The sequence below is a fragment of the Colossoma macropomum genome, unplaced genomic scaffold, assembly GCF_904425465.1.
Source record: "Colossoma macropomum unplaced genomic scaffold, Colossoma_macropomum, whole genome shotgun sequence".
Classification (NCBI taxonomy): domain Eukaryota; kingdom Metazoa; phylum Chordata; class Actinopteri; order Characiformes; family Serrasalmidae; genus Colossoma; species Colossoma macropomum.
Genome location: NW_023494799.1, coordinates 35195098 through 35223082, shown reverse-complemented (window position 1 = coordinate 35223082; position 27985 = coordinate 35195098). Strand labels below are relative to the sequence as shown.

The following is a 27985-nucleotide window of genomic DNA, read 5'->3' as shown; positions in this document are numbered from 1 at the left end:
CACTACAGAGAGTGGTGAAAGGAGCCCAGTTCTTTACTTGAAGTTGCCATAGAATAAAAAACTGTATTTATGTTGACATAGTTGAATAAGGAGAGTTCAGGACGTGGAACTGACATGCTGTGAACCTCAAACACTATTGCCTCCTCCTCCAAATAAAAACCTGCATTTGCAAAAAAGGGCAGTAAAATGGGACAAATCCAAAATTCTAAACTTTTACATAAGTCTTGAGTCATTAATATTTATGCCCCCAAAATGTGTACATACTATCCTACGTTCTAGCCCAGCAGGACACCACACCATCAGTGGAGCAACAGCAATGGAAATGGCAGACTATTTACAGAAACTGTACTGTTCCAGGCTGTGAAGGGATGTCAGCACTTTTCATACCTTTGCCAAGGAACTAAACTGTCAACAGGCATGGCTGATGTTCATCTTTAAACAAAGCTTTAAACAAGGCCTCCTATTCACCAGCTTCTTGACTGAATGTTTCGTTCCGCCTTAAATGCTACAGCTTGTACAGGTGCCAGAATGTAACTGCAGCACCGTTTAAGGTGGAACAGAAAAAAGGAAGCCAACTTCAGGACAACTTTAATTCATAGTTGTTAAGCCTGCTCTGTAGATTTCGCTTGGTTTTTCAAACCTTGACCAATATCAAGCAGGGTTTACTTTATTAGCATCACAACCCCAACAGCAACCTGCAAGTAGCAGCTATGATTTTTATCCACGTTTTGACAGTTGAAGTCAGATTATCTTGAATCGAAGGCTTCATAGTGAGCTAACAACTTTAACGTACTTTGTGCTGTTGTAAATATCGAAAGCAAGTAGCTAGCATAGGTAACGTTAGCCACTAGCAAGCTCCAAGTTACCAGCATAACTACCTAAATAGTATGACCTAGCTTTTTTACATGGAGGTTCATTTTATTTCCCTGTCTGTGTCCATTTCAACATGTTGCTTACGTGTGAACCATTGCAGTGCCTCGCTGTAAACCAGCAAATCGGAGCAGATTTAATCATTAGCCCAGAAAACAGCTTGTTTCGTTCTAGGGCCAAACCCCAGGGTTGTAAATGGGCGTGTAAAACCACATCTGGACATTTTTTCACCATGGCCAAAGTCAGATACCTTCTATGTAGACATCTTCTATGTAGAGAACAATTTAAAATATGCCAGACATGGCTACTGATGCTTACCATAGGCAGTGCTAATCAGTGCAAAAAAACTCTGATCACATAGGCAACACAAACTCTATGGCCAAAAGTATGTGGACACTTAACCATTACACATATGTAAGTTTTGTTTTAGTTGATTCCCCCTCTTTGTGGCTATAACAGCCTCCATTCTTTGAGAAGGCCTTTCATAACATTTTGGAGTGTGTCTGAGAATTTGTGCCTATTCAAAAGAGCATTTGTGAGATCAGGCTGATGTTAGATAAGAAGGCCTGGCCTGCAATCGACATTCCAGTTCATCCTAAAGGTGTTTAGTGGGGTTGAGGTCAGGGCTCTGTGCAGGCCACTGGAGGTCCTCCACATCAAACTCATCAAACCGTGTCTTTGTGGACCTTGCTTTGTGCACAGGGGCAGAGCCATGCTGGAACAGGTAAGGGCCTTCCCTAAACTGTTGCCACAAATTTGGAAGCAAATAATTGTCTAAAATGTCTTTGTATGCTGTAGCATTAACATTACCCTTCACTGGAACTAAGGAGCTGAGCCCAGCTTCACCTCCTTCTCCTCCTCAACCAAGCTTTACTGTTGGCACTGTGCATTCCAGTAGAGAGTGTTCTCCTGACATCTGCCAAACTCAGATTTGTTCATCAGACTGCCAGATACATACATACATCTTCTAAACCGCTTATCCTTCTGGGTTGCGGCGGGGTGCTGGAGCCTATCCCAGCTGTCATTGGGCGGAAGGCAGGATACACCCTGGACAGGTCGCCAGTCCATCGCAGGGCAGGACTGCCAGATAGTGAAGCATCATTCGTTATTTCAGAGAACACGTTCCCACTGCTTCAGAGTTTAGTGGCACTGTACTTTACATCACTATAGCCAACGTTTGGCATTGCGCATAATGATTTTAAGCTTGTCTGCAGGGGCTCGGCCATGGAAACCCATTTCATGGTGCTCCAACATCCTGCTTGATGGGAAAGATTTAATAAAACATTCCTTGATTTAATAATCAAACTAAATATTGGCTAACCTGAGCATTTGGAGCTCTCCTAAGAAGCAAATTTGTGGCAACAGTAACATTGGGGAGCAAGACTGCATGCATTTGGAATCTCATCTCTAAAGGGGATGAACTCTTGAACTCACAAAAGGGAACTGTACCAGATGACAGTACAAATCATAGCTGAAGTGAACTCCTGAACTTATGTGGACAAGTTGTGTAAGACGACCCTGTAAGGATGGAACAGCCTGGTATGACTGGGTCAGAATGTTTTTTTAAAAAAGGACATGAAATGCGTTTGGTTTTAAGGGTTACCAAAAAAGGTGTAAGGTTTGGATATGATGGGGACTAAGGTGGTATGGAATTGTGTAAAAAGGGGTGGGTTGATTACTTCATCACCTCAAAGGGCAATAAAAAGGGATGTCTCAAGATGATATTTGCATTGTGGTTGTCCGGGGACCAACTTGCCACTTGATGCTCAGTAAAGAGAAGGTCTTTTCCTTCCTTCCACAGGAACTCAGTGGCTGAAGTCTTTTTAGTCTTTTTTTTTTTCTTTATCCTTTTTCACTTTTTGTTATTTTTGGATTCCTTTAATTCGTGTTAAAGAAGTTAGACTACACAGAGTTATTAGGGCAATCGCATAGAACATATTAGAGATGCTTATAAATGTCTAGACACTGGGCAGAAGGGACAACTCTTGGTCGCGACAAGCTCTTGTGTTGATGTTGCTTCCAGAGGCAGTTTGAGAGCTCTGTAGTGAGTGATGCAACAGGTAATAGTTGATTTTTACACACCACATGCTTCGGCTGACCAGCATGGCAGACACAAACTGACTTGTGGCAGAAGTGGCATCCTATGACAGTGCCATGTTTGAAGTCACTGAGCTCTTCAGTATGACCCATCCTACTGCCAGTGTTTGTCTATGGGGATTGCATGGCTATGTGATTGATTTTATACACCTGTTAGCAATAGGTGTGACTCAAACACCTGAACTCAGTAGGAGGGATGTCCACATACTTTTGCCCATGTAGTGTATAGTCTGTTACTTAAATTGAACTAAATTAAATACTGTTGTGTGAACATTGTTGCTAAACCTAACATTCTAAAAGCGATGCACCTCATCAACAACCAGGCCCCAGAACTGACGATCTGCTTCTACTCACCCTGCAGTGAGTTAAATATACAGAAGAAGTAGAGGCCAACAGTGGAAAGTTGGCCAAAGGAGAAGAAGATCAGACCCCAGGTGATGCCCAGTAGACAGGTGATGCCCAGAATTGTGCAGATGTCTTTGGCTCTACGTTTCTGTTGTTGACCCGGGTACAGAGGGCGCTTGAAGAACAGAGTCCGGACAACCGCCACCAACATGCCCAAGTTAAAGGCAAATATCACACAGAAGAAGCCCAAAATGGTGACATTTTTCACAACTTCATTGGAGATGTAGCATCTACATGGAGGGAGTGATGGAGGGAAAGAAAAAAGATTAGAGAATGGTGTCAGTACAAGAAGTGTGGTTTTAATTTCAAATGACACATTAAATAAGCTATAAAATGTTTTTGTGTCTTAAATTTTGTGTCTTAAATTTGCATTTATTAAACTTGTAATAGTAAGTCAACAGACCAGGAATGTGTTTTATGTCCTGCTAATTATTTGAAGTTCAATTAACTTACTTACTCTTTTTAAGTTGGCATACATTATTTTTTGCAGTATAACAATCTATTTGTCCTTAACTCGTGTGTCTCACCAGAGAGTTAAGCATTGCAATTGTTCTGCACAATGTAAATAAAATGCAAAATGCAGGCTGTGTCAAAAGGTTAAATATCACACTGAAAATAAAATAAAAATCTAACCTTGAATTGAAGTAAATTTAGTCTAAAAACCACATTTTTTTTATATCCAAACCATGTGTCAAAATTATTGGCATTCTTATAAACAAAAGATAACTCAAGCATGTTCCTATTTATATTTCACTCTACCCAAGTCCACCTGAGCATTCAGGAAAATTTAAGTGGTCTCCCATGCCTTTATGTTTCACAGAGTTATAAATGTATGAGGTGTCACTGAAATCAAATACCAGTCGTCATTCATCAACATGGGGAAAGATTAGGGAATAAATAAACAAGACAAAGAGGTTTCAGAGACTCACTCCAAACAGAGTGTTATGAGGAAAAAAAGAAAAACCGGCAAGATGGCTGAGCAAGTGGCCAAAGAAACCCACAAATGTGAGTATTTTCTATGATAATTACGATAACCACTTTATTATCTTAGTTTAATGTCATTTCAGTGTATTATGGTCATTTTCTTAGCATAAAAAAGTATAAAAATGGCTAGTATGCTAGCTAGCTAACTTTCCCGTTCCACCTTAAATAGTCCAGCAGTTCTGATGCCTGAAGTGCCAGAATGTAACTGCTGCTCCATTTAAGGTGGAACGGGAAAATTCAAACAAGAAGCTGGTGAATATCTGACTTCAGCTTAGTATCACCAAAGAATTAGGGGTGGGTGATAGTAAATAATTGCCCACCTCTTCGAAGGCATATGATGCCCTAAATGTAACTAAAGCCCAGCAGTGAGGAGCTGAACTTTTCCCTCCTCTGCTATCACTGAAGTCAGGCCGGGTCGCCTACAGAGCAGTGCTAATAGCCTATTAATGTGTTTTTTTTTTGTTTTTTTTTAATTTGAGGTTGTCCCATTTCGTAGGGCAAGATTTCAACCACTTGGAACTGATTTACGAGGGGTTAGGGTGACACTCGAAAACAAGGGGTAAGGGTAAAAAGAAGAAATGGGATTTGGCCTTAGTATGTAATAAGCCTGGGATTTTAAGGGGTTGAAACAACCAGAGCTGTAATGAACTGGTTTGAGAGAGAATGCATGTTTATTTTACTCCCACGCACAATGTGGATGGCTAGAGAGGTAAAAATAGATTTGTTCAAGGATCATGGCTGGAGGTTTGCAGAAGATAGAATGTTGCATTTTGGTGTTACCAAGTCTCCAAAACTATAATTAGATAACACCTTTATGACAACTATTTGGAAAATGTGCAGGAGGAAAATCTTTTCTTTTGTCTTACCACAAACATAAGCATTGTTATTTTACTAGATACTGCTGGAACTTGGCCTGGAATCAGGTTCTATGGTCAGAGAACATAGAACATATAAATAGAGCTTTTTGGAATCAAACACTCAAGGTGAATTTGGCATAAGAAGAAAAAAGGTTCTAAAGAAAAAAATCTCATCCCCACTGCTAGGTATGGTGGAGGATATGATGGTTTGAGGCTGCTTTTGCCCAAAGGCCCTGGGAACCTTGTTACTCCATGAAGTACCAGGAGATTTTAACTGAAAATCTAGCCACATTTGCCAAAAGGTTAAAACTGAATCTTGTAGCAGAACAATTATCTAAAACACCTGTCCAAATTCAGATGAAAAAAACAGTTCAGTGACCACAGAAACAAACTTTTGATATGGCCATCACAGTCTGCTGACCTAACCTGTGAGGTGAGTGGAAGAGGACAGTCCAAAAGAGAGGAGCTAGGACCCTGGAGGATCTGGAGAGATTGAAGAGTGACCTCGATTTCCTTGTTCTCCAGTTCTTCAATCACATCAAGCACTATAGCAGAAGACTCAAGACTCATGTTGGCAGGGTGGTTTCACAACTTACTAAATGCAAGAGTGCCAATAATTGTGACAAATGTGGTTTTGTGTTGTTAGACTAAATTTACTTTACCAAGGGTATCAATAATTATGGAGCTGACTGTACATGGCTTTGTTAGATAATAAGGATCATCATATAAGATCTAATAGCTGGTTGTCTTGTTCTTTTTCTTTGAAGAGTTTAAAACTTGTTTAAAATGTCTAAAATCGGTGACCTGTTTTAAGCTTACCCTTGGATGTTGCTGCTCTTCCCTGAAGATATGCCCACATTCAGGTACACATATTTGTCAATGATGAAGATCAAAATAACAACAACAGCAGGAACACCTAAAAAATATATGACTACTTTAATATGAACAACGGAATACTTGGGATAAAGTAAATATGTGAGGTCATGATTCAAAGCTTCATCTAAATATATAAATCCTAAATAATGAAAGTTTTTTTCCATCAAACCAGTTGAAGATGTTAAACCTACCCCAGCCCACCAGGCTTAGTTTGAGTAGGTATCGCCTGATGTAGATGTTGAAGACCCTCAGCAGCAGCAAGTAGAGGTGGAAGCCTTCGATAGCTGTCCAGGTGAAAGTGGCCAGGAGAGAGTAGTGGAGTAGAACTGCCACGTAGATACATGCAGTTCGTACATTTACAACCAGATCATTCATTATGAAATGTCCATTCAACAGAATGAGAGCCACAGCCAGGCTAATGTGCACTTGCTGAGACTGATCTGCTGAGCCACGCCTTAGAGACAGAAAAAAAATATGAAAAATGACATTGTGGTTAATATGAAAATGTAATGTTAGTGAAATAACAACACGATTACGTATTTCTTGTTTCACAATGTGCCAAATGTTATCAGTGGTGACAGGTCTGGACTACAGGCAGGCCAGTTTAGCACCCGGACTCTTTTAATACGGAGCCATGCTGTTGTATTACATGCAGAATGTGGTTACGTCATCTTGCTGAAATAATCAAGGCCTTTCCTGAAAAAGACGTCGTCTGGATGGCAGCATATGTTGCCAAAACCTGTTTATATCATTCAGTATTAATGGTGCCCTACAGATGTGCCAGTCACCCATGCCACGTTGTTGGTGAAATAATAACACAATTACAAATTATACAGGGAGATTCACTTGAAAGAGGCCCCGAGCATCCTGTAATAACTCTCGCTAGGATGAAGCAATCTGAACCAAACAACATGCAATGTGCTCCTCAGTATATGGAGCTTTGAACAAGCTGGGATGCCCCTGCGTTGGAGCGATGAGCTAGGCGCCGGACAGCCGTTGCAACGTTTAACCTCCGTTTGCAACTTCCGGGTGCATATCCCCGTACCACCATGTGTCCGGCGGAAAACAGAGATCACTTCCAGCACTGCAGGGAATGCAATCAATTACACATGCGTCAAGGTATGTAGCATATTTTTTTGGTTCAGATTGCTTCATCGTAACGGCAGAATATCCGGGGCCTCTTTCAAGTGAATCTCCCTGGAATAATAGATATATGCTAGCCTGAAAATGTGTTTCCTCTCCTCCCACACATATAGTTAGAATACTTGCACACACATAGAAATGAATGATAACCTGACAGTCTTTTCTTATTTTTCAGAGAAATAATGCTGTAAAAAGGTGATGGCAGCACAGATGCGAAAGGCTAGACTGCAGTATTAACTTTCTGGTGTTTCAACTTGAAGTCGATTCCCGGGCTACCTTAAAATTTTTAAAACTTCAGATTCTAAGTTCAGAACTTGGCTCTATGCCCTAAGTTCTGTTGAAACCAGATAGTAGCCTGAACATTGTTATACTGGACTCCCCATTGTATAAAGAAATTGTCAGTGAAATTGTTAACATTTTACAAACTATTTATGCTGTTTTTTGTCAGACTTTAGCAGTGATTTCAAGTATGTATTTGCAATGTTAATATGGCTTTTAGTTTGGGGCTGATGAGTCTCTCCTACACACAAGCTGCCACAGTTGGAGCCTATTTGGAGAGGCAGCAGGGCAACTAGTCAGTAACATGTTACAGTAGTTTTAACTAAAAGTTATGAAAGTGTGAACTAAATTCTAAACATCTTGTAGGGTTCACTGTGTGAAGAGACAATATGCTCACCATTTCACAAAGTAGAGAATGACAGCGACCACCAGGAACAGCAAAGACAAACTGCACCCAACTTGACTGATGTAGGATAGAACAACTTTGTCTTTCTCAGAAACATTATCAGGAGATACCTAAACATAATATAGGCTTGATTAGTCATTATTTCCTTTTTATCATTAGTGCAGTTACTGAAATTCCTGAGAGTGTCTGAAATAAATGGGGCTGTACCATTAATACCGCAAAGTAGGTGAGGTGATCACATGAGCAGATAACCGTGTCCTCTCCTGTACTCCACTTTGTTGAACAACCACTACCTTCGAAGTCTGTTCGAAGAAAACATCAAATCAGCTTTATTTCTTAAACACTGAAAGTATATTGACCCAAATCCAGTCTTTTCCTTCAATCAATTTTGTTGAACAAACTTCAAGTTTAAATTTTGTTAGAATAAAAGGCCTAAAAAGGCTTGAAACACTCAAGAAACACTCTTAAAGAGTCTTAATCAGTTGCTTTAAAGTTTATAAAATCAAGTTAGAACTTTTCTCTCCAAATAAAGTTATCTTTATGCTGTCTTCATGTTCTAAATTAGAACTTTTATTTGACCATGACCATAAAAACTAAGAAAAATAAGATTTATTTAACAGAAACTGTAATGAATACTGGGAAGCTCCACCTTCCAGTTGGCTTTACACCTGCTAACATGATGTCAGATATATTTTTCAACCTCATGTCATTCAAGTGTCTTCAAGTAAATCTATCATGGACAGCTCATTTCGTGCTGCACCTTCTCGAGTACATAGTGTAACATGCTTGCTTGTAATGTATGTCTGTATGTACAGTTTACTAGCATGTATTGTAACTACAAACACTAGTGACTGTTTTTAAGCCTTGACTGTGATGTTGCACTTGAAATCCTTGTGTCTGCTTGTCTTTAGAAATGAAACTGAATTATACACTCAAACAAATATTTAAGCCCAAAAGTTAAAACTTATGTATTTTAATTACGTCAATTTTCCATTCAATTTAAATACATAAATCCAATGTAAAAAATGGTATTATAATTAATGTTTCTCCATTGTGTTCAATAAACCTGAATGTAAGTTAGCTAGCTAATGCTATCAGTCACTTCATGCCAAGCTAATATGTCGGTCACCTACAGTTACAAAAACCATGAACTGCTGATTTGAATGCTTCACAATAAATCATCCCACTGTTTATTTAATCTACCTTTTGTACCCGTTAACATGACAGCAGACCCAGCAAGGATGCTCTCAAAATCACTTAAAATAAGCAAAATGAAACATTAATATATGGTCAAAAACATTAAAAAGACAAATGAAGTTAATGTGCATCACTATTTCATTGCAGTTGCACTGTATAACAAAGGATGGCAGGAGATTGTAAAAATAAAAAGGGCCGTTTTATGTCCACCGTGCCAGCTGAAGCAGTTTTCTGGGGGTTGATGCGTCTCCTGTTACTGTTGCACATGTGCACGGCCTCCTAATAAGATTTAGTGGAAGAATCTAATGCGTCTTACACAATTCAATTAAATCAGTTTTGGATTTATCCAAATTGGGTTGCTTCTAAAGAATAGAAATAAGTAAAGTATATTTTTATGTTTTTAAAATAAGTTTTATGTAAAATGTTTGCTTAATATTTATGATGGCCATAAATCATTTTTTGAGTGTATTCATACATGTAGTTCTCTCAGTGAATCGACTTACTAGAGGATGTGAAGTTGTAAAATACACACTTTGGCTTTCTGGTTGCCTGTAAGGAAAATTATTTGAAATTGTTATGAAATGGTAGAGCAGTGAAAGACTTCATGAGTTTGAGCTAATAAATGAGTGTGTTGTATTACTGGAGGTAAAATGTACTTACAAGTGGTCCCACATGCACAGACATAATCACAGGAGTCCTCAGACCTGAGACATTCTTTCCACCGACGCTCACACCAATAATTCGGCCATCTGTCACATTCTGAGATCGTAGGCAAAACAAGAGAAGACAACTTAGGCTATTACAAGCAACAAAAACAGAGGCTTATGACAAATGAAACGATGAATATGAACCAAAGCAAAAGGCAGCATTTCTGGACATTTCAAGGCAAGTGTGTTTTATACCACAGTCACACTTTAGATTTCCAATTCTTCTCCTTTACACTCTCAGAAATAAAGGTATGAAACTGTCACTGGGGCAGTTCCCCTCTTGTCACTGGGGTGGGACTCTCAAGGGTACATCTCAGTACCTTTAGTCAGGGAACATAACTGAACCATAATCCACTGAAATGATATGTTCTAAGCTGTACTGACTCCACACACCCCGTCTCGTCTCCAGGCTTTTTATTTTATTGTTGTGTTTTAAAACATTTGGTTATGAAAAGGTACAAATACAAACTTTTCACCTGGAAAAACTTATTTAAGGTTCACAATCAGACCTTAAACCCACTGTTGTACCTTTTGGGGATACATTTACATTGTTTGTACCTTGACAAATGAAAAATGTACCTGCACAGAACCTTTATTTCTAACAGTGTAGGTAATTATAAATATTGGAAAAAAAATAACTACAATACAGTGACTCAAAACTGCCTTACAAACAATTGAGGAGCCATTTGGCAAATTTTTTATGCTTTGTTGGATATATATGTAAACCATAATCAAAGAATTATATGTAATTATTCTATGGAATTAATAAACAACTAGAATATGTAGGTAAAGCTGATTTGTTTTCAAATCGGAGGCTGAACAGGAAATATAATATCACTCCAAACCAACAAAATCACTTTCAATTGTGTTAGATGCTCCTTATGAAATTGTTTTGTGTGTTTTTTTTTGTTTGTTTTTTTTTTCTAGGCGAAAATAAGAACAAATCCTCTACAAAGCACATACTTCACACATTCTAATGCACAATTACTGTTTATTTGCTGAATTAAGCATATTGGGAAACATAAAATGTGGCCTGTGTAGAAGTTATATTACTTTTACATTTATATATATGTATATGTTTATATTTTGGTTTATTTTTTTCCAATATGTTCAACTCAGCATATCAAAAGTAATTGTGCATTACAATTTGCACAAACAAGTTTGTTCCCTGTAGAAGATATGATAACTTATTTTCACAATTAACAAAACAAAACATATAATCTGATCAGGGGGTGTTCAAACTTTTGCATAGGACTGTATGTCCTAAAAAATTCTACAAAAAATAATGTTTTGTTCTTTATTTCTTTTTTTATAAAAGGTATGATAAAGAGGGAATTATGAAGTTTTACCACATATTGCTTGGGTGAGATTATCATGCAGAAGACCACCGTTGTGTTCTCAATTATTGCTAGCTCCTCTGGTAGGGTGACCTGCACTATGATGTTCGACACCCGTGAGGCATTTGTGTTCGCCTGTTGTGCAAAAGCAGGATGTAAACAACAACTTTATAAACCATTATTAACAGAACACAGCTCTGCTGCAAGCAAAATGATCAGCTAGAAGTTCAAACTTTGCACCTCTGCTTATCAAAAATTAGATCTCAAAGACGGCATCCACGTCTATATTTATCATTTCTTTTAGCATTTAGAGATACGTTTGTTTCATGTATAAGTTTTTAATATTATGAAGTTTTGCAGCTACTAAACCACAGTCATTTGAATGCTCATCATTCATTTTCAGATGTTATCAAGCATTTTCATATGTTATTTGGAAGAGAGCAATAGTATAGCACATATAGCACATGACCTAACACCTGTTAAAGTTCCACAGATCTACTGGCTACCATTCAAATGTCGTCTATGGGGAACAGGCCCGCGCACAGACCTTTTGGGGAGCTCAAAGGAAGAAAGGGAAGCCTAAAAGTGAATGAAGTGTAATTTAATGTAATACATGGCGTGTACTTTTATCCACACTGTAAAAAATTGCTGTACATTTACAGTGGAAACACTATTTATCTCTGACTATTGTAATGATGGGGGTGGAACTTCCCAGCATTCCTTGTGGTTTTGTTAATTTTTGTTAATGTGCTTTTATTGTGTGTGTGTACAGTTCATTTCACATGAGAAGCTAGATAGTATTTTTACATGTTGTACTTCATAATGTAGCTGATGTCCGCAGACATATTTGGGGTGCATATTAGAGCACATATGAGCACAATATTGAACAGTAAAGCATAGTAATTGTATAATACAATATGAGCACTGTAAATAAACAGTAAATTATACTGGAGACTAGTATAATTAGCTAGTAAGTTACTGCAGTTTTACACTGAATTCTTCAATAGTGCAGAGAGGCAATCTAATCATGTATCAGAGGATAGTAAATCTAGCACCTTAGCCAATGACTCTTATAGGCTGCCTAAAATTAGTTATTTGCTGACCTGGCTCCTGAGAGGGCTTGTGCCCCTGACCCATTGCCCTGAGACTGTACAAGTGACCTCTTGGTTTGGCATTTATATTTTTTTATTATGGCCTTATTATGGCAAGACCTGGGTCAATGAGGCTCAGTTCAGCTTCGTCCTGGGAACAGAGCTAGTGGCTTGGGTTCTGCAGGCACTTGGGCGCCCTCTCTAGTGCAGTACTAAGTACTTATCAAGGTTTGCAACATTAGCTCGACCCGTCATGTACACATTTCCACAGTGCTAGAAATCCCACCAATGAAGCACTGATAAAAAGCATGACACTGCATAAATAACAGCAGTACCAAATAACAAACAGCAGTAAGGGGTGCTAATGACTTGCTAAACCAAATTTTTGTAAGAAACAAGGATAATGCCTGGCTACAACCTTGCTGGAGATTTAATTTCAAATTTTTGTTTGGCTAATATTTGGCTGCCTTGAGAAAACTCTTAATGCTATGATTGCTTTGGGAAACAAATTGGGAAAAGAAGGGTTCGCAGTCCAAAGAACATGAATGAGTCATGCGGCAACAAGACTAGTTAAGCTATTTATCTAAATAAATGTTACAAAAACACCAGGTGCTGTTCCAGAAGAGGCACAAACAAAAAAACAAAGACAAACAAGACAAACGCAAAGTGACCGCACAGGTGTGCATGTCGTTCCAGGCAAGATGCATCATTTCAGAATTTGTACTGGCTGACATGTGTTGCTACTGCTTTGGCAGTCATTAAGCACAGGCCCAGGTTTTGGTTGATTGTGTAATTTGTTCGCTTATTTGTTTATTTATGCTTTATTTATTAGCATAAATTGGGATTTAAATGAGAAAATGAATTTGTAATTCATATTTGTAATTTGATGAGTTGTAATTTGAATTTGAATTAAAACAGACTCAAGATTTTCTCTTTGCTCCAAAGCTTGGCATACCCTGCAGATTTTTTAGCCAGATTTTAACCCCAATTTGCCCCTTCCTACAAACTTTTATAATCTCAAGTGATTTTTTAGGTCAGAAGCTCAGTCAGAAGCAATTGACAGTCCAGTCCATAGCCTTCCATTCAAGCTGGATTGGAGGCCTACTGATATTTAACTGAAGGAGTGGTTCAGGCAACAGCCAAAAAGAGACTTAGAAGAAAGACGAGTATGTAGCTGACCGCAGAGACAGAGGAGCTGCTTGTTGAACACAAACATTTTCTTTAGAATTTCAAGTCAGCTGCCAGTTTGTAGTTGTAAAGGCCCAGTCTGTGCTGCCAGCAGAGGTAGACGGCGGCAAGGTGCCACAACTTCAGAGAACTCCAATTCCCAGAAGCCCTTGGGCTGATTAGGCCTAACCTGGCACACCTGTGGACTCCTCTACTTAAGGCTGTGGCAAACAGCAGCCCTTTGTCACACCTTTGTGTGACTGGTACGGTACGCAGCCCAGGTGGGTGTTTAAATGAAAAGAAAAGAAAAGAGTGCTGGGAAAACAAAAGAGAGAAATCGCCCCAACACTACTTAAAAGCCAAAGAGAAGGCTTAAACAAGAAAAGGCTTAAACAAGCCATACAAAAAGTGTTTGCTCCACAAAGAGCAAACAGGCAAAACATAAAGCTGACCTTCCTCTCAGAATCACAGAAGAAGTGTCTTTGTTTTCTGATTCTTTTATTTCACTTTTCTGTCTCAGCCTTTGTTTGAGCACGCTGCTTTCAGCGTCCCCTTTGTTTGCCTTTTCCAGCCATTTTTCCCATTCATTGAGGTGTTTCAGTACATCGGCGGTTCGAGCCTGGATCTCAGGCACCTCAACCCCAATGTGCACAATCACCCAATTCACACTCCAGCACCTCAATAAATTAAGACCCTTTCTCATGGGTTTTCCTCTCTGCACTTGGGTCTGCATCCCTGCCATAACAGTAGTGAAATATTTCTCCAGTTCTCACTGTGATATCTGCGTTTTTCAACCCCATATTTATCCCCAGTTTGAGCTATGCTTCTTGATTATGCCTAAAAGCACAAATAGATCCGACCCAGTTTAGCCTTGTTTGTAGAAAGTGATAACGGTGAGATTTGGGGGTTTAAAGTTCTTATTCATACCCAAAACGTATGTGTGATGCCTTCTTTTGCCTTATTGTCTACTGTGCACACCCTCACAACAAAAAGAAAAGAAATCTGTAAAATACTGACATTAAGTTTATGATTCTGTCTGTTTCAGACATCTGTTAGAACTTTAAAAGGCGTGTAGTGTACGCCTAGTTTGGGGCTGCACTTGCAAGGTAGATTTAATATATGCTTAATGCTGTCTTACACTCAAACCTAGTTCTCTAGGAAAATTACAATAACACAATGACATGTTAAAAATGGATCATTTGCAAATTGCCTAAATCGTAATAGTATAAAACATGCAAATATTTATATATTTAATAATGCAGACCATCTTACCTGGTTGTCGCTGGCATAAATGCTAAGATTTCCGGAGGATTTATCTGCTTTGTGTAGGTATGCAGTAAGATTTCCTTCTTTCAGTGATTCTGACTCTGAAAAATCAGAGCGTTCCAGAGCCATCTCCAAGTTCCTAACAGCTCTGTATGAAAGAGCACATAAATAAGGATTATGCCATACATTTTCAAAATAATAGACCATGGCAATGTGAATGTTTTCTCAACAGAAAACTCCCCGTGGAGACAACCTCACCAGGCATGCACACATGCAAGCAAGCAAGCAAGCAAGCAAGCAAAGTTAATTTATATAGCGCTTTTTACAACAGGTGTTGTCACAAAGCAGCTTTACAAAACAAAACAAAATCAGCATTACAAAAAGAAATCCGGGTCCAAACCCCCATGAGCGTCGCCAGTGGCGACAGTGGCAAGGAAAAGCTCTCTAAGAGACAGGAAGAAACCTTGAGAGGAGCCAAGACTCAGAAGGGGAACCCATCCTCCTCTGGTCGACACCGGAAAGTAAACATTGTTAGTACAAAAACGGGGAAAACAGGTGGAGCAATGATTAATTTAATTAGTTTAGTTTATGCAGCAGCAGCATCAGTGGGGTCAGGTTGTGAGGGTGAGGTTGCACGGCAATGTACAGCATGAAGCTCAATGGTGGTCAAGCCGGTCCAGAGGGTTGGCGAGCAGTGGCACCCGATCAAGGCAGAAGAGGCAGCAGCATCAGACGCACAGGATGGGCAGCAGTTCAACTCGGCAAAGAAAGAAAGAAAGGAAAAACACAGAGTCAGTTCTGTACTGGGTGTCAGTTCTGTAATGGGTGACTGATCACAGATTACAGTGTTAGCAGAGCAGCAGAGACTCTGGCAGGTTTAGAACTGACAGGGAAAACTAATTACCAAAGGCTTGACTATACAAGTAAGTTTTTAGCCTAGACTTAAACACTGAGGCTGTGTCTGAGTCCCGAACATTAACAGGAAGACTATTCCAAAGCTGGGGGGCTTTGTATGAGAAAGCTCTCCCCCCTGACATAACTTTATTAATTCTAGGTACTAATAGTAAGCCAGCACCTTGTGATCTAAGTAGGCGTGATGGTTCATAGTGGGAGAGAAGTTCACTCAGGAGGGGCGAGTCCGTTTAGAGCTTTAGTCAGTAAGAGAATTTTATAATCAATGTGAAATTTAACTGGTAACCAGTGTAAGGTTGATAAAACTGAGCTGATATGGTCAAATTTTCTGGTTCTAGTAAGAACTCTGGCTGCAGAGTTCTGGATTGGCTAAAGCTTGTTAAGGCTTTTGCTGGGACATCCAGCCAGCAGGGCATTACAGTAATCTAGCCTTGAAGTAATAAATGCATGAACTAACTTTTCTGCATCCTGTAGAGAGAATGCATTTCTCAATTTAGCAGTATTGTGAAGATGCAGGAAGGCTGTTCTAGTAATATTAGTTATATGTGTGTCGAAGGACAGATCAGGGTCTATCACGACACCAAGATTTTTTACAGGTGAGCTTGATGCAACTGAGAAATTAAGTTTAAGTGTAAAATTAGACAGTTTGTTTCTAGAGACAGTTTGTTTCTACACATACACTTTATGAACATCCACTGCAACTGGTGTCAATGTCATCTCATTGTTAAAATATCCGGTCAAGACATATGATAACATGGGAGAAGAAGCCCCTGAGACATGGAGCAAAAGGCCCCTTTTAGCATATTACCACAAATATATTATTTAGTTAGATTTTCGTTCACTGAAGTTTTACTGATTAGCTAGCATTGGCATTACATGTAGCTATATTGATTGTTAGCTGGAACACAAACTGTTTAATGAACAAAATTGACATTTCAAATTTGTTTCTGTTTTTTGTAATAAAGAGGAATCACTAAGACACTGTCTGCTGCTCCACTTCATTTCCAGTTAATATTCTTTCCCTTCCTTTCCTGGCTGATTGGTACATAAGTTTATAGTTTGGAATGACAGTGCTTTGCAAGGATACACATTTTCTTTTTTTCTTTTTGAATGTTGTGCCTAATGTGGGAGAACTGTGTGTAGAGTTTTGCAGTGTAACGTAGACATGGTGGTGATTTTTGCTTAGTGTAAGTCAGGAGTGGAAAAGGCCAGGTTTTACTGTGGGCTAGGTTTTACTTCTCATCTTTTGGCATAAATATGTTCTAAAATGCCAATAAATGCTTTAATGTTATGAATTTCCTGCTTAAAATATACTAGGGTGTTACAGAAGCTGAAGGCCTGAATCTTTCTTCCTAGAAAACAAAAACACTCCAATTCTGCATGTGCATTTAGTCAAGGTCTCTATACAGCCTAGGCTTTTTCATTACAGATCTTATTATTAATTCTCAATTATTAACCAAGTATTCACACAAAACGGTTTAATTGCAAACAATTTTTTTCATTAACAAAGATAATACCATTTCTTCAGAGAGCAAGAACAATTCCATCGATATCAGGAAAAGGAACACAATCTGGACTTTTTGGATGTTTAAAAACATCACTGAACTGGTTCATTAACTAAAAGAAATTTTCTAAAAATGTAACAGCACCACATGCAAAAATGTCTCTTAAAATTTAATGACACTTTGAAACTGCCATTAACTAGCGACATAAGAATCCAAACAAGCTTTTTCAACAAGGCAGAGACTACAAAGAGCCAAAACAATCACTGTTATCAAAATTCTACTCTGTCTTTTCTGTCTGTTTATAATTTAGATGCTAGCTAGCTCGCAATGTTGGCTGAGATTAGCAGGCTAGTTAGCTCAGTATTGGTCACTGTCTTTCACTTGAGTTGCACTGACTTACATACTAATTAATCATGGACATTTTAAACTGAACGCACTGACTGAAATTTTCGACAAACATGTGAATCCTCAAAAAGTATTGATTACATAGAGTATACTAGATATCCAAACAAGTGCCGCCAAGGCTGGATGAAATGGAAAAAGTGAACCATCAGTTTTTTATTAAATGCGGAGTTTCCTGGCTGCTTTCACATTCTAAATGCTTTTGATTTGAATGGACTGTAGGCTAAACTTGAGGCATGGTCAACATATGCTTTGTTTCATGCACATACTTTAGAAGAGAATAAAAATATTTACCTAGATTATCTAAATCTGTGCCACAATGGCATTTGGTCCTGACTTTTACTCCCAGGATGGGGTTGGGGTTCGTTTCGGCCCATTTTCCAATCCACTGGTTTAGGTATTTTCAGATTTGAACAATTGTGTTTTAAGATCCAGTTTTAATGAATTAATGGTTGTTAAAACTTGCTAAAACTTTTAGGGCTGCTAATTTTATCATTAATTTAACAGTGATTTGTGGAAGGGTCCAGCCTATGCAGAGGGTGATGGCGGTGAGGTGCCATAACTTCAGGGAACTCCAATTCCCAGAAGCCCTCGGGCTGATTAGGCCCAACCTGACACACCTGTGGACTCCTCTACTTAAGGCTGTGGCAAACAGCAGCCCTTTGTCACACCTTTGTAGAGGGGTGACCAGTATGGTACACAGCCCAGGTGCGTATTTAAATGAAAAGAAAAGGAAAGAGGGCTGAAAAAGCAAGAGAGAGTAACTGCCCCAAAACTACTTAAAAAAAATAAATAACTCAAGAAGCCTTGAGCTACAAACGGCTCCAAGCCATACAAAAGGTGTTTGCTCCACTAACAGCAAACAAGTGAAACATAAAGTCTGCCTTCCCCTCATAATTACAGAGGAAGTAGCTTTTGTTTTCTCATTAACTTTTATTTCACATTTCTAGTTCAGCCTTTGTTTGAGCTACTTCCAGCGTTTCCTTTGTTTGCCCTTTTTCCCACCTTTTTATTTCCCGTTCTCTGAGGTATTTTTCCCATTGTCACCTGTGCTTCCCGGTGTCGCAGCGGTAACTCCGTGGACCCCCCATCAGCACATCAGTGGTTCGAGCCTGGCTCTGGGTAAGCTCAACTCCAATGTGCCAAATTCATACTCATAATATTGCCTCAAATTTATTTAACACCCTTTCTCACAGGTTTTCCTCTTTGCACTTGGGTCCGCCTGCCTGCCGTCTCGTAACAGATTGATTTAATATTGGAACGTACATAACTGTTCCTCATTTTAATACCTGATACACTTTTTGACCTCGACACAGAATCTCCTGGTGTTCACGCTAGTTCTTCCAGATCATCATTACTGGCACCTCTATCTTGTTTATTAGATTTGTGGGTTTATATGGACAGGTAGTCAGTTTGTCCACCACTAAAGTCTCATGATATTCTCTGTGCAATTCCAAGCCCTGTTTTCTTGCATTTGTGTGTCTGATTAATGTAAAATGTCGTCTTTAACAACGTTAATACAAATTATCAGCCTATCAACAATGAAAATTATTTATTTATTTATTTATTTATTTATTTATTTATTTATCTGTCAAACAATAGCCAATGGTCACGATTTTAAAATGCTCATTAGATCATAAAAATACCTTCAAAATAAAAGTTTTACATATATATCTCAAAGTATATTTGATGTGTCTGGTTTGTTTTAATAGTTGCCTGGAATAATCATTAATACCTGAGCATTTAAATGAATGATGTTAGTTTGTTCATCCAGACCTTGTAAGCAAGAAATGTCATGTCTAGTTTAGTTGAACACCCCTGCACTAGGACATGTCAGTTGATGAAAGCTGTCCTTGATAAAGTGACTGCTGATTTGGGGTCCTTACCTCATCACCGTGTTCAGGTCACTTGTGTTTAAGATGTCATTAACTGCTTTCATAAATTCCCGTGTGAAATTAAGAGAGACCTGAGATGGGACTGTGCAATTCTCCGGGCCTATCACTGCAAGAAGGTCACAATAAAACAAAGGCTAAGCCGAGTTTGCACCAGTGACACATATTTCATATACCAGAGTCATTCATATAACTTGAAAACTGTTTAAATACCATTTACTTTAAAAGAATGATAAAGAAAAATACTGTTTTGGAACACTGCACTTTCACAACAGGGGATTAGTGTTGAAGGTATTACTTATGAAATTGATTAATTTAAATCCCATTTTCTGCAAGCTTGTACAGACTGTATGAAAGTTTTAGCAAATGTTCTGTAGGGCTACGGAGGAAATATATCAGATGAAATCACAAATTTTAAAGCATACTAGATGAACTCTCTTTTAAAAAAAAATATAGAATGAAAAATCAAAGTAAAGGAACTCAAATTTTAAATAAGATTGTAAATTCTGAGAAGGTTTAAGCCTGATTACATTGAATTTGTTTTATTAAACATTTATAAATGTTATATTAACAGCCCCATATAGTATATTTTTTGTATTTTATTTTTCTCCTAAGGTTTACTTAGAGTATCTGTTTTTATTTACCAAAAACAGTCATTAATTTGTACATGACCATTTTCCAATCCCTCTTTCTCTTTGAATTAAACAGGCTTTTTTTGTTGCTGTGTCTTTAAGACTGACATATGTAAGTGACCTCTGCTCTGATTGGTTCTGGTTTATTGTGCATCAATCAAAAAGCAGTCCAGACTGAAATGTTCCATGTAATTTTCGCCATGAATGGGCAGGGCTAGACTGTTGTAGGCTGAATAGATGATTTTATGAAAACAGTGAATTAAAAAAGTGCTTTTTTTTGCAGCTTAATTCACAAATTTTGACTGCAAATTCTGGGAAGTGATCAATACATACTGAAAATTTAACAATTTTATCAATGTTATACATACTATATCAAACTCAAAAGGAAAATATATATTGATATTGCCAAAAAGAACTCATATTTTTTTCTTAATGTTCTGAGATAATACAGTTAAACACACCACATCTAAAAACAAAGTATTGAGTTTTGAGAATTCAGTTTTGAGAATAACTCTAATTGTTATGACATTACAAATTATGACTGGTAATCTCAGTGTAAATACATTTGAACTGACTTATTCATGTTTTCTTTCAAACAAAATGCCTCACTCTTAATCTATCAGCCCATGATTTTCATGCCACCTAACAGAGTTATTTCTTTCTCATTTGTGATGAACATCCCTGTGTGAGAGAGTTATTAAGTGAATAGTGGGCTAGAGGAGGATCCTTACCTTGTCCTGCAGAGTTAACACAGTCAGGACCATTAGATTCATGTGTGGTTGAACTGGGTTTGGGCTGCGGTGTGGTTGAACTGGGTTTGGGCTGCGGTGTGGTCTTGCAGCCTGAAGTTAGAGAGAAACTGGTCAGGCCACTGCTGTGGCAGAAGGTACATGGACATCCTGGTGCTGCTAGGCAGATAAGGTCTAAAGCAGGGCTCACAAACTACCATCCTGTGAGAAACTTGCACAAAATCACTCTTAGCCCCAATCCCATTTCACCCCTCGCCCCTACCACTTAGCCCTTAATCCTCTGTTTTGCGTGTTCACGTCTAGGCTTAGGGTGTCCTAATTGTTGTTGAGATAGAGGTGTAGGGCGAAGTGTTAAGGCTACATGACCCTCTAGACTGAGGTTTTTCAGAGACTCACTCCAAACGGAGTGTTATTAGAAAAAAAAGAAAAACCGGCAGGATGGCTACGCAAGCGACCAAAGAAACCCACAAATGTGATAACTATCGTATTATCTTAGTTTAATGTTTTTTCAATGTATTATAGTCATTTTCTTCATAACAAGCATAAAAATTGCTAAAAGTATGCGAATGTCTTGGCAGTTAGCTAGCTAATTTTTCTGTTCCACCTTAAGTAGTTCAGCAGTTCTGATGCCTGAAGCGCCAGAATGTAACTGCTGCACCATTTAAGGTGGAATGGGAAAATTTGAACAAGAACCTGGTGAATAGCTCACTTCAGCTTCATGTCACTAAAGAATTAGGGGTGGACAATAATGAATAATTGTCTTATACCCCCTCTTTGAAGGCATATGATGCCCTAAATGTAACTAAAGTCCAGCAGTGAGAAGCTGAACTTTTCCCTCCTCTGCTATCACTGAAGACGGGCTGGGTCGCCTACAGAGCAGCGCTAGCTGCCTGATAATGCAGCAATGTTTTTTTTTTTTTTTGGGATTTGTCCTGTTTCATAGGGCAAGATTTCAACCACTACCCTTTAACTTCGTTCTAAAGGGCTAGGGTGACGCTTGAAAACAAGGTGTAGGGATAAAAAGAAGAAATGGGATTGGGTCTATCAGCCCATAACTTTCATACCACATAACATGCTTTGTTTATCCAACACTATGACTGCTAACCTAAAATAGCTGTATAAAATCTAAAAAAACTAAATCTTACCATTGAAAACACTTTTCAAATCTAAGTGTGCCACAATTGTTAGCACCCCTTTATTTAATACATTGTGCAGCCTCCCTTTGCAAAGACAACAGCTCTGAGTTTTCTCCTGAGACTGGAGAACACAGGCACATGACCTGAGACCATTCCTCCATACAGAACCTCTCCAGATCTTTTAGGCTCCATGTTTGTGGACTCTCCTCTTCAGCTGATTCCACAGGTTTTCTATGTGGAGTAGGTTAGGGGGGGGGTGACCATTGCAAAACCTTAATTTTGTGGTCAGTGAACAACTTATGTGTTGATTTCTAGGGTGTGCTTTGGATCACTGTCTTACTGGAAGATCCATCCACAGTCGAGCTTAAACTTCCTGGTTGAGCCGGATTTTGACTTAATATCTGCCGGTATGTGATGCAGTCTGGGATACCATGTATACGAACAAGTTGTCCAGGGCCTTTAGAAGACAAACAGCCCCACATCATCATAGATCCACCACCATACTTCACAGTGTGGATGAGGTGCTTTTCTGCATGGCTGTCTTGGTGTCCACACCAAACTCACTTCTGGTGTTTGTTGCCAAAAACCTCTATTTTGGTCTCATCTGACCACAGAACACAGTGCCACTGAAAGTTCCAGTAATGTCTGGCAAACTGTAGGAGATTGAGCTTGTTGGTCTTTGACAGCAGAAGCTTTTTTCTGGCAACCCCCCCAAACAACTTGTGCTTGGACATTCTTTGTCCATCCAAACCATCCAACCAATGAGGACAATGTGCATGGGGTCAGTAAATACATACATCCTCTTCCCTGCAGGTTCTTAACATCTTCGGTTGCTGTAAACTTCTTAAATGTTGACCTAATAGTGGAAACGACCATTTTCGGCTGTTTAGCTATTTTCTTGTAGCCGTTTTCTGATTCGTGCAGCTAAACAACCTTTTGTCGTACGTCACTGCTGTTTTCTCTGGTCTTTCTCATAGTGATGGATGACTGAGGGCATTTGGCCTGTTTCATCTCATATTCCCCAGTGATACAGGAAGTCGTGACTGACCATTTGTGTTCCTAATCACTCAGTTGAACTTAAAAACATATATTAATGGGAATTTACTTCAGTTAGAATTCTCTCTTAAGAGTTTTTTGGGGTGCCTAAAATTGTGACACATAGATTTAAAACTTTCATAAGAAGGTTTCAAATAAAAATGAGATTTTTAATATTTTAAATGAAAGAGCAAAAAGATAAGCAATAAAGAATTGTTTTTATTACATGTTTTACACAAAGGTTCTTAAATTTATTATAACTAATTTCTCAATGTTACACAGCTTACTTTAGTCATTTTTTAAATCCTACCTGACTCTGTTCATTTTTCTTGACGCATGTAAGATTTCATACTTTTTATTTTTACCTTCCTAGTGTCCTACTGATTAGAAACTTATGAAATTGCACAAATTGAATCATTTTATACAGTTGTATCTTATCTTAGCTAATTATATTCTGATAAATCAGCTACACCAATAACAACTTTGTACTTACCAATATGAAAGCTAACCCAACAAAATCTTGGTTATTTCTAAAGAACTTTGATCATTTCGATAAAACATTGCTATAGTGTAGTGGATAACACCTCTGCCTTCTAAGCTGTAGACTGGGGTTCAGTCCCCCACCTGGGCAGACACCCTACACTATACCAATGAGAGTCCTTGGGCAAGACTCCTAACACAACCTTCGCCAACCTGTGTAAAGTGGTTAAACTGTAAGTTGATCTGGATTAGAGTGTCTGCAAAATCCCATAAATGTAATTGCTCTCTTCCAAATAAAGGCGATTGAAAAAGAAGTACTTGTTTCATCTGTGTATTAGGTTCTTCTTATTCTTTCAGATGCTTGGGCACCTTGCCTTTTAAAGCCAACTAATATAATAATCAAAGGGATCAGGTTTTAGTGCAGTATAGGCTTGGCATGCATATAAACAAAACTTTTTTTTTTTTGACATAACATGGACAATGTCCTACTAACTCTTCAGTCATATTTTAACCAGATCATTCAGCATCAGTATGTTCAGGTGAGCTACATGGGCAGTTTAGTTGCTGATTAGGGTATTAGACGCATGGAAATGAAAAAATAGACATGAAAATAAAAATGACGATGGCTGTTGAGTTCACCATTAAAACGGTTATGTTAGTGTTGAGATCACGAAGATCAACATTTAACTCTGCTGTGTGAGTGGTTGTAAGAGGAGTCATTATCACTGAAATATAACAACATTCTGCTTTGAGCACTTTTCTCAATAGAGGAGATCTTGCTCTTCTACGCTCACTAAAGACTGATTTACCAACTTGACAAGTAATTGCCAAGTACTCTTACTATTTAGCCAATGCAAATGACATGCAGAGAAATATGTAAAATACACATTTTACAAATTCTATTCACTGTTAGAAATACAGGTACATACAGGTACATTTTTTTGTTCAGGTACAAACAATGTTGTACCTGAACCTTACAGTGGTTTTAAGGTCCAATTGTGTACCTTTTTAAGTTGTTCCCAGGTGAAAAGTACATATTTGTACTTAAAGTTTTAAAACAGAACAATAAAGTAAAAAGCCTGGAGTTGAGATGGGGTGTGTGGAATCAGTACAACTTAGAAAAATATCATTTCAGTGGATTATGGTACAGTTATGTTCCCTGACTAAGGGTACTGAGATGTACCCTTGAGGGCACCACCCTATACTCTCAGAAATAAAAGTACAAAACTGTCACTCTGGCAGTACCCTCAAGAGTACCTTTAGTCAGGGAACATAATCCATTGAAATTATGTTTTCTAAGTTGTACTGACTCCATACACCCTGCCTCGTCTCCAGGCTTTTTATTTTATCGTTCTGTTTTGACACATTAGGTCATGAAAAGGTCCAAATATGGGAAAAGGGAAAGTTTATTTAAGGTTCACAATTGAACCTTAAAACCACCGTTGTACCTTTTGACGGAACATTTACATTGTTTGTACCTTGATGAACAAAAAATGTACCTGAACAGAACCTTTATTTCTAACAGTGCAGTGACAAGAAGGGTACTGCCTCAGATAATTTCTTCTTTAAAATTCTAAAACTGAAACTACATCTATAATTTCTTATATCACTCTTTGATCTGGTATGGATATCCATTTACATCCTGTGCTGTGTAAAATACTGCAGATATAAAAAATAATTGGTGGCTTTTCCTTGCACTGTATTTTGGCTAATATGTAGATTTTGAAAAGACAGATGGGTTGGTAGGCAGATAGACAGACTGTCTGTGTTTATTTACCTTTGGTTGTAGGATTAGAGGTTTTATCACTGCCAATTAGCAGTGAAATGAAGATCATTACAGCAAATACCACTTTCACCATTCTGTATTGAAACAGACAAGCATAAATAAATAAATAAATAAATATTATTAAAACATATATGAAAGCAGATAAGATCACTTACTGATGTTACTTACCTAAATGAAGTTTTAAAACATAGCACCTTAAGCATGAATGCTAACTTCCTCTGATTTGTCTCTGAGTCCTGTAATGTCTTAAAGCAAAATCAAATTGAATTAGATTACCTGAATTAGACAGCTTACTGAATAATTGCTATTAACACTGTTGATGTAGGAAAAGTGATATTTTGGTACATAAAGGTTGCTTGACTAGATCTTTCAGTTATAAACAGTAATTAGATCTAGATTGTGTCAATTTATTAACAGTAAATTACTTGATTTAAAGTGAAATTTAATAAGAAGTTAATCCATGTATTTAAGAGGCAATGTAGAAGTTGAAATATATAAATATATCGATTTAATAATTAACAATTTGGAGTGCTGTTGTGTAATTTTGTAGAAAAGTTATACTTGCTAATCCATGACATGACCTATACATCATATAACAGAGCAATTGCAGTATATTTCAGAGCAGCATTAGACTTTGTATGAACTACAACATGAGTGAGCAGAACATGACAAGATTTAAATCGTTACTGAAAAACAGTAACATACAAATTATAGAATATATCTAACCAGAATGTCTGTTACAAGCAGTTATAAGCTCCAAATGTCTGTGCACTGCTCCTACAGCACTCTGACTCTCAGCATAAGCAAAATTAATTTACATTGATTTTAAGCAGGTCGTAGCCAATCAGATTTTAGAACTGACCTACCCACTAATGATTATTGACTGCAGATTGTGGGAAGGCATAGCTAGGCATCCTGGGTTAACTAAAAGGAGCCCAAATGTATAATGACTCTACATGGCATTTCACTTTGTGTAAGTCACAACACATCTGACAGGGAGTCACAGATTGGCTGTTTGAATCTTCAGCTAGGGGCTAGGCATAAATCATCGTAGCCAATTCATACTTTTCTTAAGACCTTTTGCCGGTGCTGTTGCTGTAGGGTCAACAGAAGTCCAAAAGAGCCAGCTTCTAGCCAATTTTTAACAGCATATAAAAATATGGATGTCAAAACTTACAATAAATTAAATTCAGGGCCGTCAAAGCTAGCACATGCAGACAGGCTAACAGCTTTTCCCCAGAGCTGTAGCTCATTAACCACACTTTAAACGTAAACTGAACCCAACAAACCGCCCTTACTGTATTACAGTATAACTCCTTCTGTACCATAATGATTATTTACACAACTGCACAAATGTTCATTCTACAAATGTTCAAATCATTCTGTAATATTCTGTACGTAACAGTCATTATATTGAGGCATCAGAGACCTGCGTTCTGTTCCATTTAAAAATAATAAGCTGTTTGGGAAATGTTTACGTGTTAATTTGGGGTTATTTAGTTCGACTGCATTTATTTATAAGGTTTATTTAGCTGTGGACTCTTATTCTGAAGGGCGGAGCTAGGAAAGCAAGCTTCAGGGAGCCTAACAGTAAACAGTGGGAGCAGTGAGCTAGCAGGCAGTGTGTTTCCCTTTAGTTTTGTACGCTGGTTTACACTGAAATTCAGGTAAAGCTGAGATACGGACCTGGGGCCGGATTCATGAAAGTGTCTTAAGAAAGAAAATCTTCTTAAATGTGTGTTTTTTTTTATCATTCTTATAAGTTATGAAAAATTATGATTCTTCAAATCACCTATTAACATTTTTTTATTTTTTCTTAACTATTTTCCTAAGAATATTTCTAAAAACAAGTGGTATTCTTAAAAAAAATGTTAGTAAATGTGATCTTATCCTCATTACAGTCTCACACTTGTCTTTGGCTGCAAGATTTGACAAGGAAAGCATCTAAATTCATTAAACACATACATGGAAATAGTCATTTTGATTCAGAAAACTTATTTTGATACATTTCTTTCTTTGAAAGAGGGGGAGGCCTTAGTGCTGCTAGCTCATTTACACCTGCCTCCACTGATCAGTACACCCTGATGTTTAGATGTACTGGAAAAAAATCAATATAATCGATATAATTTGATTCAATACAGTTTTTACATCCTCCTATGTAATGAATGCACAATGATGTCTAATAATGTCTAAATAGTGTCTTAAACAGGACCAAGTAATATGATTTTCATTGGTCATTTAGCAGATTTCTGTATATTAAAGTCAGAGCAGCTCTCAACATTATTAGTAGTGTTTAATCAGTAGTACAACAACAACAACACTGGACTGGACAGTGCATCATTTCAGACTTGTAAAACAAACAAATTAAGTAATTAACTCACCTTTCTGGAATCCAGAATCCGTGCATCTAAAAGGATATATTAACCCAAAATGATTCCTAGCAGGTTATTTAGGATTTTCAGGATCATGTACATAGAGGCCACTGAAAACTTCCAATGATGTGTCACACATTAAGAATAAAGCAGCAATATTCACACTAGATGTTTTCCTGCTCTTTACTGTGCCATCACTAGCTTTGCAATTCAAATTATAGCAGACTTGTTACATCGAGATGGCACCAAACAGTGACTCCTTATATTGAGTTCTCCATTTCATCCATGCAGTGTGTTTCTAAGAAATTCAAACATATACAAACAGAGAAGGCAAAAAAAAAAAAACCTCCATAAAACCAGGAAAGTTTATACAGTGCACTGATCATTAGCTATTACACCAGT

The 27985-nt window shown here is 37.9% G+C and overlaps 1 protein-coding gene across 1 annotated transcript in view; it reads right to left on the bottom strand.

Moving 5' to 3' along the window:
* The window catches only part of LOC118818664 (adhesion G-protein coupled receptor G2-like), a 28074-nt gene extending 353 nt beyond the window's left edge, over positions 1-27721 (bottom strand). The window contains exons 1-14 of the mRNA XM_036585952.1: positions 27593-27721; positions 25380-25456; positions 25203-25285; positions 20757-20867; positions 19388-19502; positions 14689-14830; positions 11171-11293; positions 9775-9873; positions 9618-9663; positions 8125-8219; positions 7909-8027; positions 6281-6543; positions 6033-6129; positions 3322-3602 (exon numbers count right to left, since the gene is read on the bottom strand). Coding sequence (XP_036441845.1) covers positions 3322-3602; positions 6033-6129; positions 6281-6543; positions 7909-8027; positions 8125-8219; positions 9618-9663; positions 9775-9873; positions 11171-11293; positions 14689-14830; positions 19388-19502; positions 20757-20867; positions 25203-25285; positions 25380-25414 — 1609 coding nt within the window. The 5' untranslated portion in view covers positions 25415-25456; positions 27593-27721. The remainder of the gene's footprint in view (positions 1-3321; positions 3603-6032; positions 6130-6280; positions 6544-7908; positions 8028-8124; positions 8220-9617; positions 9664-9774; positions 9874-11170; positions 11294-14688; positions 14831-19387; positions 19503-20756; positions 20868-25202; positions 25286-25379; positions 25457-27592) is intronic.
* Between the last annotated feature and the right edge of the window lie 264 nt (positions 27722-27985).